This window comes from Delphinus delphis, chromosome 14 (genome assembly GCF_949987515.2).
Source record: "Delphinus delphis chromosome 14, mDelDel1.2, whole genome shotgun sequence".
NCBI classification, from domain to species: Eukaryota; Metazoa; Chordata; class Mammalia; order Artiodactyla; family Delphinidae; genus Delphinus; species Delphinus delphis.
The window spans coordinates 32,691,620-32,707,101 of NC_082696.1; the positions used below are offsets into that span (position 1 = coordinate 32,691,620).

The 15,482-nt window shown below is 36.2% G+C and overlaps 1 protein-coding gene across 1 annotated transcript in view; it reads right to left on the bottom strand.

The window, feature by feature from the left end:
* LAMA2 (laminin subunit alpha 2) overlaps nt 1-15,482 on the bottom strand; it is a 603,358-nt gene that overhangs the window by 94,968 nt on the left and 492,908 nt on the right. The window contains exons 38-40 of the mRNA XM_060029982.1: nt 12,086-12,202; nt 11,226-11,389; nt 9,745-9,883 (exon numbers count right to left, since the gene is read on the bottom strand). Coding sequence (XP_059885965.1) covers nt 9,745-9,883; nt 11,226-11,389; nt 12,086-12,202 — 420 coding nt within the window. The remainder of the gene's footprint in view (nt 1-9,744; nt 9,884-11,225; nt 11,390-12,085; nt 12,203-15,482) is intronic.

A 15,482-nucleotide genomic window follows, 5' to 3' on the forward strand; every position in this document is an offset into this window, starting at 1 on the left:
GGGGTTCCAGAAGGGGAAGAGAGAGAGAAAGGACCCAAGAAAATATTTGAAGAGATTATAGTCGAAAACTTCCCTAACATGGGAAAGGAAATAGCCATCTAAGTCCAGGAAGCTCAAAGAGTCCCATACAGGATAAACCCAAGGAGAAACACACCGAGACACATAGTAATCAAACTGGCAAGAATTAAAAACAAACAAAAATTATTGAACGCAGCAACGGAAAAATGACAAATAACATACAAGGGAACTCCCATAGGGTTAACAGCTGATTTCTCAGCAGAAACTCTACAAGCCAGAAGGCAGTGGCATGATATACTTAAAGTGATGAAAGGGAAGAACCTACAACCAAGATTACCCCGCAAGGATCTCATTCAGATTCGATGGAGAGATCAAAAGCTTTACAAAGAAGCAAAGGCTAAGAGAATTCAGCACCACCAAACCAGCTCTACAACAAATGCTAAAGGAACTTCTCTAAGTGCGAAACACAAGAGAAGAAAAGGACCTACCAAAACAAACCCAAAATAATTAAGAATATGGTCATAGGAAGATACATATTGATAATTACCTTAAACGTGAATGGATTAAATGCTCCCACCAAAAGACAGGCTTGCTGAATGGATACAAAAACAAGACCCATAAATATGCTGTCTACAAGAGACCCACTTCAGACCTAGGGACACATACAGACTGAAAGGGAGAGGATGGAAAAAGATATTCCATTCAAATGGAAATCAAAAGAAAGCTGGAGTAGCAAAATCATATCAGATAAAAACGACTTTAAAATAAAGAAGGTTACAAGAGACAAGGAAGGACACTACATAATGATCAAGGTATCAATCCAAGAAGAAGATATAACAATTATAAATATATATGCACCCAACATAGGAGCACCTCAATACATAAGGCAACTGCTAACAGCTATAAAAGAGGTGACTGACAGTAACACAATAATAGTGGGGGACTTTAACACCTCACTTACACCAATAGACAGATCATCCAAAATGAAAATAAACAAGGAAACAGAAGCTTTAAATGACACAATAGACCAGATAGATTAATTGATATTTATAGGACATTCCATCCAAAAACAGCAGATTACACTTTCTTCTCAAGTGCGCACAGAACATTCTCCGGGATAGATCACATCTTGGGTCACAAATCAAGCCACAGTAAATTTAAGAAAACTGAAATCATATCAAGCATCTTTTCTGACCACAATGCTATGAGATTAGAAATGAATTACAGGGAAAAAAACGTAAAAAACACAAACACACGAAGGCTAAACAGTGCATTACTAAATAACCAAGAGATTGCTGAAATAATCAAAGAGGAAATCAAAAAATACCTAGAGACAAATGACAATGAAAACACGACGATCCAAAACCTATGGGATGCAGCAAAAGCAGTTCTAAGAGGGAAGTTTACAGCTATACAAGCCTACCTCAAGAAACAAGAAAAATCTCAAATAAACAATCTAACGTTACACCTAAAGGAACTACAGAAAGAAGAACAAACAAAACCCAAAGTTAGCAGAAGGAAAGAAATCATAAAGATCAGAGCAGAAATAAATGAAATAGAAACAAAGAAAACAATAGCACAGAGCAGTAAAACTAAAAGCTGGTCCTTTGAGAAGATAAACAAAACTGATAAACCATTAGCCAGACTCATCAAGAAAAAGAGAGAGAGGACTCAAATCAACAGAATTAGAAATGAAGAAGGAGAAGTTACAACAGACACCGCAGAAATACAAAGCATCCTAGGAGACTACTACAATCAACTCTATGGCAATAAAATGGACAACCTGGAAGAAATGCACACATTTTTAGAAAGGTATAACCTTCCAAGACTGAAGCAGGAAGAAATAGAAAATATGAACCGACCAATCACAAGTAATGAAATTGAAACTGTGATTAAATATCTTCCAACAAACAAAAGTCCAGGACCAGATGGCTTCACAGGTGAATTGTATCAAACATTTAGAGAAGAGCTAACACCCATCCTTCTCAAACTCTTCCAGAAAACTGCAGAGGAAGGAACACTCTCAGCTCATTCTATGAGGCCACCATCACCCTGATACCAAAACCAGACAAAGATACTACAAAAACAGAAAAGTACAGACCAATATCACTGATGAATATAGATGCAAAAATCCTCAACAAAGTACTAGCAAACAGAATCCAACAACACATTAAAAGGATCATACACCATGATCAGGTGGGATTTATCCCAGGGATGCAAGGATTCTTCAGTATACGTAGATCAATCAATGTGGTGGACCATATTGATAAACTGAAAAATAGAAACTGTATGATCATCTCAATAGATGCAAAAAAAGCTTTTCACAAAATTCAACACCCATTTATGATAAAATCTCTCCAGAAAGTGGGCATAGAGGGAAACTACCTCAACATAATAAAGGCCATATATGACAAACCCACAGCAAACATCATTCTCAATTGTGAAAAACTGAAAGCATTTCCTCTAAGATCAGGAACAAGACAAGGATGTCCACTCTCACCACTATTATTCAACATAGCTTTGGAAGTCCTAGCCATGGCAATCAGAGAAGAAAAATAAATAAAAGGAATACAGATTGGAAAAGAGGAAGTAAAGCTGTCACTGTTTGCGATACTATACATACAGAATAGTGATGTGGATACTATATTGACACGATACTATACATACACGATACTATACATACAGATACTATACATACAGAATCCTAAAGATGACACCAGAAAACTACTAGAGCTAGTCAATGAATTTGGTAAAGCTGCAGGATACAAAATTAATGCACAGAAATCTCTTGCATTCCTATACAATGATGAAAAATCTGAAAGAGAAACTAAGGAAACACTCCCATTTACTACTGCAACAAAAAGAATAAAATACCTAGGAATAAACCTACCTAGGGAGACAAAAGACCTGTATGCAGAAAACTATAAGACACTGATGAAAGAAATTAAAGATGATACAAGCAGATGGGGAGATATACCATGTTCTTGGATTGGAAGAATCAATATTGTGGAAATGACTATACTACCCAAAGCAATCTACAGATTCAGCAATCTACAGATTCAATGCAATCCCTATCCAATTACCAATGGCATTTTTTACAGAACTAGAACAAAAAAATCTTAAAATTTGTATGGAGACATAAAAGACCCCAAAGAGCCAAAGCAGTCTTGAGGGAAAAAAGCAGAGCTGGAGGAATCTGACTCCCTGACTTCAGACTATACTACAAAGCTACAGTAATCAAGACAATATGGTACTGGCACAAAAACAGAAATACAGATCAATGAAACAGGACAGAAAGCCCAGTGATAAATCCACGCACCTATGGTCAACTAATCTATGACAAAGGAGGCAAGGAAATACAATGGAGAAAAGACAGTCTCTTCAATAAATGGCGCTGGGAAAACTGGACAGCTACACTCCCTAACACCATACACAAAAATAAACTCAAAATGGTTTAGAGAGCTAAATGTAAGACCAGGCACTATAAAACTCTTAGAGTAAAACAAAGGAAGAACACTCTTTGACATAAATCACGGCAAGATCTTTTTTGATCCACCTCCTAGAGTAATGGAAATAAAAACAAAAATAAAAAAATGGGACCTAATGAAACTTAAAAGCTGTTGCACAGCAAAGAAAACCATAAACAAGACGAAAAGATAACCCTCAGAATCTTCTGTTATCTTCTTTCCACAGCCTGATTAGGAAATTCTGGCACACCACTTGAACCTAATTCTAATCAATAAAAAAATCCTACAAGGCATCTACATTCAAATAAATATTCATAGATGATCTCAAACTAAGTAGGGAAAGAAAGTAATTTTATTTTTTCTTTGAAATTTTCTTCTCTATTCAACTTTCCTATCTCTCTTGGCAGTGTATATATCTTGTTCATTCTGAAAATCTGGAGCATCCTAGCCTTTCTAGATTCCTAGTATCAATGTTTGGAGATGGCAGGGGGCAATTTACATTTAGTGATCAGCTACTATACACCAAGTATTACCTATATGAAAATCATGGAATATTACTTGTGAAATAGTGCAAATGAAATTCTCACAGAGTTATTCATGCTTCTGTCCCCTCGAGGTCTATTTTCAGCTTAAAATTTAATACTGGAGACATTATTTTCTGGTAAAAGGAAGTAGGAAGAGGAAAACACCACAGTCACTAAGCTGTGAAATGGTGGCAGCAGGCCATGGGAGCAGAATGCCCAGAGTAGAAAGCAGAGAGATGCAACATCTTTCAAAGCCCCGGATGCTGTGGCTGTGCAGTTGGCATCTGACTCAAAGACTTTTCTCCCTAATTATTTTAAGATTTTGTTTTCTTTTTCTCTTTAGTTTCTGTAGTTTAACAATGATCTTTCCAGGTGTGGACTTATTTTATTTATTGTGATAGGCTTCCTTAACTTGAGAAATCATATCATATCCTTCACCAGCACTTGAAAATTTTCAGTATCTCTTTTACTATTACTATTCCCCGTTCTCACCCTTTTCAACTTCTGGAACTCCTAATAGATTTGCATTTCATTTTTACAATCTATAGTCCTTGTTTCTTACACTCCTTTTATGTTTTACCATACTTGTTGCATTCTAGGCAATGTATTCAACTCTTTCTATTAACTCATTCTGTTTTCCTATATATTTTATTTTTAGAAATTTTATTTGCTTCTGTTACAAATTTCCGTAATCTTCTGTATTTTTTCTTTTTATCACTCTTTTCTATTCTTTTTAACATTTCAATACTTTTAAACACGTTTACTGTATATTCTCTTTCAGATTTTTTAATAACTTCAGGATCATGTTACATACTTTGCCTGCCTACCCTCTTTCCTACTTGATTATTTACAGTGTATCTAAACAGACCACTTTCCTGTGTCCTTCTAGATGCTCTAGAGGTTGCAAGAACCAGGATCAGTTCCCTCCTCTCCCCATTAAATTTTTAGCTTGGAAAGTCTTGTACCATATGGACTTCAACCCATATATAAATATATACAGTATAAATTTGGACTTCAGTCCACAGGCTTATGGTTTTAGCAACTTATGAGAGACATTTTTCACAACTGGAGGCATGAAAAGTAACAAGGCTCCTTGGCATGTTCTGGGCTAGAAGGAGTGTTTGTTGATGAGAACAATTGTTTCCAAGTCTCACGGTTTTGCATACTTTCGATTAGTCAAAAAAGACTCCTTCTTTTGTAGGTTTAGGATGATGTCTGTGATGTCTTCTCTCCCTGCCTGGGCTTTAAAATCCCAGTCCCTAGACATATGATCTATATTTATGTTCCAAATTCATTGAGTCACCAAGCTGCCAGCTCTAGAATGTGCTATTCTGTTTTACTCTCGTTTTTATTTTTAGATTTTCTTCTGTTTCCTCTTTTTTTTTTTTTTTTTTTTGCGGTACGCGGGCCTCTCACTGTTGTGGCCTCTCCCGTTGCGGAGCACAGGCTCTGGACGCGCAGGCTCAGCGGCCATGGTTCATGGGCCCAGCCGCTCTGCGGCATGTGGGATCTTCCCGGACCGGGGCACGAACCCGTGTCCCCTGCATCGGCAGGCGGACTCTCAACCACTGCGCCACCAGGGAAGCCCCTTGTTTCCTCTTTATAAAATAAAGTATGAGTTAAATTTTGGGGAGTTAGAATTTACCTAGCATTTCTGTGAATTTCTCACATTAGGATGGATCTGAATTAACTCAGACTGCCATGTTATCAGAGCTCCCTGACTTTTCTTTCTAGTACCCTTATTTTCTATCAGGGTTTTACTCCCCACTAATCTGTCACATAAGAGTGAATTTACAAAAATCCAATTTATTCTGTAGACTCGACCCTAAAGCAAGAAAAAACTCCTTCAAGTTTCAAGTTTTCTGAAGAAAAAACTTCGAGTTTCTATGGATTTTTACTCCCCTCATACTAAGGAATCAACAGTGGGAAGTCACTTACACAGTTCACGTATTTTTAGGATCAGGTGTCTAAGGCTTTAAACTTACTTAATTTTAGGTATATTTTCCTCCTGTCTAATATTTTTTTCAGAATTTCACCCCTCTCTTTAGTTCATCTAAAGCCTACATATCACTTACACAGCACTGTTCTTTACTATCTCTCACTATTATTGTTTCTATGAGAAAATGCATTACTTACAAATTGCGCTCACTTTCTTCTGTATTTTATATTATTTTTTCCTAGATGTGCCTGAGAAAGATCATGCCGAAGATATTTAGACTTATGGCTTCCAGGAGTGATGGGTAACTGTAGCAAGTGACAGAACTTGAATTTGGAGAATAAAGAGGAAGACCACATTGTGTACTGGTGTTGAGAGCAAGTATAAATTCTTCTCAATTTCTAGTGCTGATTCTTAGTGAAGATCAGACTAAACACTGAGACTGAGACTAATTGAGAAAGAGGATTCTGGATTAGAGGGTATTAAGGAATTTTGTTGGTGTGTGTTGGGATGGGGAGAGAGAGAGAGAGAGAGGGAGAGTTTCAGACAATAACAATGATTGCAGTGTAAAGAAGAGGGTATAGAAGAAAAAAGAAATCTTCAGGTGCTGTGGGAAGTGAAAAAGTGATTCTTTTTTTTTTTAATGGAAGATACTTAGGGAAGGTGAGGACTGCCTACATTTTCTACACTGAAGTATATATCACAGAGCACATTCTATTCACCTTGACAAAGGGAGAGAGGGAGAAAAGAAAGAAATGAAGGAAGGAGGAGAACATTTCAGAATAGATGGAGATTGTGTGATTATTGTTGTGTGATGATTCTTCAGGATCTTAAAGAACCAGATCTAAGGAATCCATTCTACATTAGACTTCCTTTTTGTTCCTTCCTTTTGTTTGCCATTTGGATATACCAGATTTAAGTGCAGAGCATCTAAGAACTTCCCAGTGAAAAGGGCAGAGGGTCTCATCTCCCAGTGCTACTGACACCGTGCCTATTGCCTCTGGTGGTCATCCCAAGGACCCAGCAGCACATAAAATCTACTTTTCATCTACTTCTAAAATCTGATCTGCTTGATAACATAGGTTTTAAGTTCACCTATGATCTGGAAACATTTTTTAAAGGTTTAATTCTCTGTTATTTTAGAGTCTGAGGACTTTTTACAGCATCAAAGCAATAAAGATTAGAAAAGAATTACTGGATCTTCATATTCTATTTTCTAAACGGTGACATATTTCCTTTCTCTTTCTCCTTGTGCCCACCAATGAGAGGCACAAAATGAGACGTTATCTTGGAGATCATGTGTAGGGAAAACAATCTTTTGTACCAATAATATAATAATAGTATTTATCTGCCTAGCACTAATAGAAATATAGTGTTTTTTCATAATGTCTGTTCCTAAAATAATATTTCATTTTGATATTTAAATAAATTATATATACAAGGGGCTGTTACTCTTCACATAGGAACTATACTACAACGTTGAATTGTTTATAACCTCCACCTGCTTATTATTTAATTAAAATAAAGGATCAACTTTTTTCTCATTCATATTTTCCTTTCAATTCCATTGTTGATTATGTGTGCACTACAAATAGGTAGACTTAAGCAGATTCTTAAAAGTGAAGTGGCTTTACAAATGCTGTCAATTATGCTTTGAGACTATTCCATATTCATTTGTTTCTTTTCCTATGGTATTTTCAATGCTTTTTTTCTTCTCATATTATCTTACGTCCATCTTCTTCACCGTAGTAATTGATTGCTTTATTGCTTGTCTAATATGTCTTTTTTCTCCTTGTATAAATTCCTGCTGTGTTTCTTTGTCCTTTGTTTCTAATTCATTGAAAACATTCTTCCTGCTTTGCAGGACTAGACTCAAATGACTCTTTCATACACAAATAATAAACTTAATCTTACTCTTCTGTGTTTATCTATAGCTCTAGCAATAATACCAGCTCTAACATTTATGGAATGCTAGTACTATCTAGGTAATTGTTCAATTTAATGGCAAATATATTTCTTTTCCAGTATAATAGAACTATATATAATGAATTATTAAAATTAAAACTTTATTTATTCTGTTCTTGAAACACGGTCCAACAAACTTTCTGGCCAAATCAGTCTTCTGTGTGTTTGTTGTTAGCCACTTAATAAATCAGTGATTCTCTTTAGCTTTTACTTTGTAATTTTTCAGACACTTAATTATTTTTACATGGCTTATAGAGAAGGAATTACAATAACAAGGGGACATGCTGTAATGCAGTAAAACTTGTCCTAATTAAAACAAAAAACAACAACAAAAAACTTGTCCTAGCTCTATGTTAGAGTTTGGCTAGCCTATCATGTATAAGCATCAGTGTTGAGGAAAAGTGAATATTTCATGTTGGCCTGAATATGAGAGTCTCTTGAGGATAAAGTCATAGTATTAAATTTGGGTGAAAATAAACAGGTCTTTAACATAAAATGTTAGAAGTTCATGAAAATGAAGCAATGACAATAGTGAGGATTTTATTGGTACAAAATGTTGTAAATAGGTATGAAAAATGTCAATTAGAATGACATTCATTCATTTACTCACGAGTGTCTACTCTCTGTCAGGTACTGTGCTAAATGCTGAAAATGGTGATCCAATAAAACATGGGTCAGATGAAAATGGTGAACTTGAAGACTAGGATCTTTAAATAGATTTGAAAAATGGTTCCTTTTGAAAGGATAATTGAACATAGGGAAGTTTCTGTAATAACTGTGCCATGATTTTGAATAAGAAGTAAACAGAACATATGGTATTGGTAGAGCTCATTCCAGAGAAACCAAAACAGTACTAACTGCTGATGGAATATGATGCATCATTCACCATGACCATAAAATAAACCTGCTAAGAGTGTGGCAAATACCTCCAATACCCCTGAAATCCATGAAAGCATTGTGCTCAATACCAAAGCAAAGAAAATAGGGATCTGTTTCTTCAACACCCACTATTTATGCATATTTCATTCACAGTCAAGTGTCCAATCAAATTCTTTTTCTCCTGAAATTCTGATGTATTTGGGGGATTCTGTGTGAAGCCGAAGGAGTAAGTGATGGTTCTGAACATTTTAACTCACCACGTGCTTCCTATGAAATGAAATTTGACCTGAAATAGTATTACCAAGGTTTATCACATAACTTGGTTACAAAATGTTGCTCTACATGTAAAGGAAAAAGATTTGTTACTATTGAAGATACTCAGATAATGTGCTATACTTAGAACCCGAAAACTCTAAAATATTAATTGCAAATTTATTTTGAACAATGACAGCAGCCAAAAGTAGCTTTGAAGGTAAACATTTCAACTGATAAAAACAGTATAATAGTTTAGAAATATATGATCTGGCGTGTTTGTAAAATGTGCACCTTATAATCAAACTTTACATAGAATCAATCTGTATGTGACTATAAGCACTGGTGTTAATTTCCAAGGCACTTTCTTACTGAAGGCATATGGAATAATAGTGATAAATTTCCCTGTTCAGAGTCTTATGTTTGACTGTTTTTCCTTTGCGAGTTGGTGGCACAAACTATTTGGCATCTGTGATAATTTCAAGACCCTTATTAATAGTGGAAATTAGTAGGTGACTGAGAAAAGAGTTTTGCTACGACTGAGAATTTATTTAGGATAAAATTTAAAAGGAGCCTTTGAAAATAATACAAAACAAATATTCTAATGTACTAGCATTTTCCAGAGCTTTGAGAAATTTAGTTCAGGTACTTATTCAAACAGATTGACCTCCATTCTCAGTACATAACGCTATTTGTTTCTTACCAGTTCTGTGGCTTCATGTGCAAGATCTTTGGCTTCTTTGGCAATTTTCTCAGCTTTATCAATATAGTCCTTAATATTGCTGTAAGCTTTGAAGGCTGCAGTGGCATTGAAGGAGATGTTTTTGGCCTCATCAAGGATTCTGTTGGGATTGCCCCCCAAAAGAACATCAGAGCAGTTGGTACTCAAATGAAGAACATCTTACTTATAACAAATATGGCTTCCAAATGATCATGGTCAGTATAATTATGTTAATTCCAAACCATAGTGAGGTATCTACTAATTGTATTATATTGTAGTTTTCAGTTTAAACTCATATTCCTAAATAATTAAGCAGTGAAATGCTGCCAACGTATTTTTAAGTACCCATAGCATCCTCCAGAAGTTTCTGCAACCATGAGCACCACGCAAGTATGAGCAGTGAGATGATTCTTTATGTTATTTGTGAAGCACGCACAGGTTTCAGAGCACTTGTTCTATATTATTGGAATGAAGTTCACAAAATCTCTTTAGAGTAGGTCCACTTCTCAGATGAGGCCAAATGAGTCTCGGTTAAATTGCTTGTCTCAGGTCACATGACCTACATGTCACTAATTAGCTAATTAAGGACTTGAAGCCTGCCTCTGTTGACTTCTAGCTTACTGCTCCATTTACCACCCTTCATGATAAATTAGCAAAATGTTAAAAAATGTTGTAAAATTGTTATAAAATGAATTGTATGTAAATTTTTTCCCAGGGTCTTCAAACATTAATATTTTCCTTTGTATCAAGAGTATTAAGTATTGAAACAGAACCTTACACATGGAGTATATTAAATACAGATTCATTTAGGAAAATTATTCTTGGGGCTAATACACCTATTTTGTTATGACAACCCTGAAACTGTAGGGGAAGCACACCAGTTATACCTAGAAGGCTGTTTACGAGTCAAACACACCTCACCAGTTGCCCCTCCCTCACTGACCCGTATAAGAATCCCAGTTATAATGAGCTGTTATTTCACAGGGCAGCATGTAGTGCCTCCATGGAATTTGAAAGAAAAAACAGGACTTAAAGGCTATGTATGGAGCCACATTTTCAAAAGCCACCCTTTTAACAATAAATAGTTTGATTTCATTAAAAATATAAAACTGAAATTTGAAGCAGAATGTGTGTTTATACATTATTATTTAAAATGCTAATAAGGAAACTGCTGTGCTCTCCAATAAAGAACAGAAAATATTTTTTCTAAGTGTAGCCTAAGGCAATGTTCACTCCCCACCATGCCATATTTGAATCTACTTTTAACTCAGACTTTTGATGCTGCTCCAGTAGAGCTTTGCCCAGACCCTTCTAATTAGGCTTTTCTACAGAAAGGCCATGTAGCTCGTATGTGCATAATTACAAAAATCAAGATTTGAAAGCAACTCTCTACCATTTCTGCTAGTCAAAACTTTTGGACAAGTGTCAAGATACATAGATATTTCCAACAACAAATGACATACCTATCAAGGACAGCAGATGAATCATTTAACTGAGCCGCATGGCTCTCAGCCTGGGACACCTTCTCAGCAAGCTTCCTGTCCTTTATTTCTTGGGAGAGGTCATCTATTTTATCTTTCAGATCCTCAGACAGGGGTGGCAATTTAGTTTGAATGTCTTCAACATACTGATATGTAGAGAAAAGAAGGTATTTTAAGTAAGTGAATCCAAGCCTCCTCTCACTTATTAATTTCTCTTGGAGATCTAATTATACACACTTAGGTTTTTATGAAACTTCAAATTTACTAACCTAGCAAAAAAGAATAGAAAATAAATGCTATTATTTAATGATAGAGATTAGGAAATATATGAAGGCAATTTATACCAAGAAGAACCTGACAGTCTTTTTTAAAAAATGCTACTTTGTAGCATAAATAATAGTCATTGGGATCTTTTACACTATTTGCATTTCTATTACCATTCATCACCACATATCAGTATCTACTGCATTAGACACCATGTTAAAAGTCTGTTTGTAGCTTTACATTTCTCTTTTAACTAATATTCTGTGAATATTGAAGCAGATTGTAAGTGCTATCCTAGGAACAAGAAATGCCCTTCATCACTGTGAAAAAAATACAGGTCGGTGTGAGTGTGTGAGTACCCTCACCAGACATTCATGTCTACTGAGCGAATACTGTGAAGTCCTAATTGTTACCAATGGGTGAGCACGGTCACAACAGAATAAGGCAAAAACAACTTTATACCCACAAAAAACTAACAGTATTTGCTTATACTACTGAGATTTCTCATTGATTCCCATTTAGGAGAGCTTGTATCATTATCACCTTTCTTTTAACTTTGGGTTTCATCAAATACTCACGTCTATGACTGAGTTGATTTCATCTGCAAGACGGTTGGCTTCATCAAGTATGTCAGTGCCTTCTTTTAAAGTGTCCTCAGTTTGTCGTTTGCCACTTTCAATAGCCTCCTTCTTTTTCTGTAGGACAGTATAAACAAAACATCAAAATGCCCTTTGGGGAAAACCCTATCCAGCCCTGTATTCCTGGCTTTCCTAAGCTGTCTAAACAAGGCTTTGCAAACAAGATATGTCATGTTGACTGTGAGACTACATGAGAGTGCTATAGACTACCCAGCCAGCCCTCCAAGAGTTACTTTATTTAAATACCTGTACAGGTACTTTCTTCCTCCTATTGTGAGAAAGTCATGCAAGAGAAGAAAAGTTATGTGATGGTAGCTGAGGAATTAAAAAATATTTTTAAAGTGAGATGCACATCCATTTTAACTGAAATGTAAGTACTGAATATGCATTGCTGAGCATGTGGTAGTACACTGAATTACATTGGAATGAGACATTAAATTCCAGAATCTATGTCCAAATGAATGTTTTGTGAGCATAAGTGTAAGCAGATTTATTCTATGGGAGTTCTGTAAAAATTGGAAGAAGTGGGATTTTATTTCTTTTTATTTTTAAAATAATTAATTAATTTTATTTTTGGCTACGTTGGGTTTTCGTTGTTGTGCACGGGCTTTCTTTAGTTGTGGCGAGCGGGATCTACTCTTCGTTGTGGTGCACGGGCTTCTCTTGTTGCAGAGCATGGGCTCTGGGCGGGCAGGCTTCAGTAGTTGTGGTGCATGAGCTTAGTTGCTCTGCGGCATGTGGGAGCTTCCCGGACCAGAGCTTGAACCCGTGTCCCCTGACTTGGCAGGTGGATTCTTAACCACTGTGCCACCAGGGAAGCCCAGAAGTGGGATTTCAAAGGAAACTTAGGGAAAGTACTTTCCAAAAAAAAAGAGAAACTCTCACATGGAAGAATAGATTTAATGGACTGTTCCATAAAAAAGAGAGCAGACTCTAATTTTTCTTTGAAACTGATAGCTTGTCTCAAACCACATGAAACTCATTCCTAGTCTGGAAGAGTAAAATCAATGAGAAAGATATAGTGTTATTTCTCCTTTTGGAACATAATTTTGCCTTTTTTTTCTTTCTATTTCTGACTCATTCTTTCAATTACCTTTTTACCTGTGGATTTAACTGCATCAATTATAATTTTAAGCCTTTGCCACTTATGCTTTTTATATAAATAATAATGCTAGTTTATATATTCATTTAGATTTCAGTATGTGCCAGGTAGTTTATAAGCTTTTCTCATTTAATTCTAAACTAACGCACGTCCTGTGTTTATCACCTTTTAAATGAATAGAAAATTGAACAAGTTAAGTGATTTACCCAAGGTCACACAGTTAGTACAGTGTAGTTAAGATTTGAATCCCAGTCTACCTAATGATAGAGCTTCGGTCTTGAGGTGTGAAAGCACTGACTTTCCAATTGTGGAAATCACACTTCTTATTTGCACTGGATAGTGCTAATTTCACACCCTACTTTCCCTACCTCTTCACCAACCACTTCAATCTGCTGCCAGTGCACACATCTTATTCCTGCCTCTGAGCCTTTACAGTTGCAGTTGCCTTCACCATGTGCCCTTCCCCAGTTCCTTGCCTTGTTTCCTCCTCCATTTAGCTTCATGTAAAATGCTTATTCTCTCAATACTCAAAATATGGCCCATTGACCAGCAGCATTGGCATCACTGGGAAGCTTCTTAGAAATGCACAATCTCAATGCCTTTTTGGGAACTACCAACTCAGAATCTGCATTTAACAAGAAGCCTAAGTGACTGATATACACAATAAAATTTGAGAGAAATTGGTTTAGAACACAGGCTGGCACACAGTGAACACTACAGAATTGTTAACTATTATAATTACCTTATCTTCTTTTCCCTAGAACTCATTTATCTGAATTATATTTTATAGGGTGGCCATCGATTATAGGAACACAGATAATACGATTTTATTTTTTGTATAGATGGAACCATCTTGATTGCTTCTTCTAAGAGTTGCTAAAAGCACAGGCTATTTAATGATAATCAGACACCAGTTCATCACAAGATGCATGCATAGGGAGGAGAGGAAATGTACAGCCCATTGAGCTGGACCTAGTGGGCGAAGGATAACATTTAATTCATCAGGCAATACACTGAGAACAAGTCACTTATTATGCATATTAGCCCATGCTCCAGACTTTATGGCCATATTATATTCTTATTTATTGGTTTAGTGACTATCTTTCTCACTATAATATAAATTCCATAAAACAGTCTTTGTATCACTTTATCTTCAGTACCTAGAAGAGTTTCCTCAATAAATAGTTCTGTTTGCACTGGTGACTCTTGGTTCATTCAACTACTCCCAGACCTGGCTAAATAAGAGAAATTTCATTCTCCCTTCACGAACAGCAAATGTAGAGGTAGTCCTGATGTTCCTGGTTATAAGGCATATCTTATTTTCCAAAGGTCTGACACTTTTATATAACTATCAATTTTAGCCCTTAGCTTTTTTTTTTTTTTTTTTTTTTGGTGGTATGCGGTCCTCTCACTGTCGTGGCCTCTCCCGTTGCGGAGCACAGGCTCCGGACGCACAGGCTCAGCGGCCATGGCTCACGGGCCCAGCCGCTCCACGGCATGTGGGAGCTTCCCGCACCAGGACACGAACCCGTGTCCCCTGCATCGGCAGGCGGACTCTCAACAACTGCGCCACCAGGGAAGCCCTAGCCCTTAGCTTTTGTATGAACTGATTTAAAATTGACCCTGGACAGACATTCAAGAAACTTTCTTTAGCATGGCTTGTTTTCATTTATGAATCAAGCTAACAAAATGCTGTATCAATAGGAGGGAGAATATTTCCACCTATACGTGAGGTGAAGAGCTACATTCATTTTGGTTTCAATTAAGCAGTGAGTTAGAATCTTTATAAAAGCTCTCTTTGAGTCACTTTAAGGAATTCATTGTTATGCAAAGATCAAAATGTGCTTTTTTTTTTTTTAATCACACTGAAGCAGAAATGATCTAGGGATTAAAGAGATTTTCAGTGGTGGCTAGTTTCAGATTAGACACTAATGAAATCTAGGTTTGAAACAAGGAAAGATGAAGATTTGGAGCTCCTAAATATTGATTAAAGCATCGATATAACATTTATCTGTGTTTGCTTTATAGTACTTTCTTCATTGAGAAAGAACACTTCTGTTCTGTCTTGTGCCAGGTACTACTCTCTGGCCTGGAGATACAGTGGGCCAGAAGACATGTTTCTCATGGCTTTCTGGAGGGAAAAAAATTGAATGAATATATTAATGTATATTTTTAATGATGAGTGCTATAAAAATAAATAAAGACAGAGAATGGATAGAGAAGGATGTAGGATAT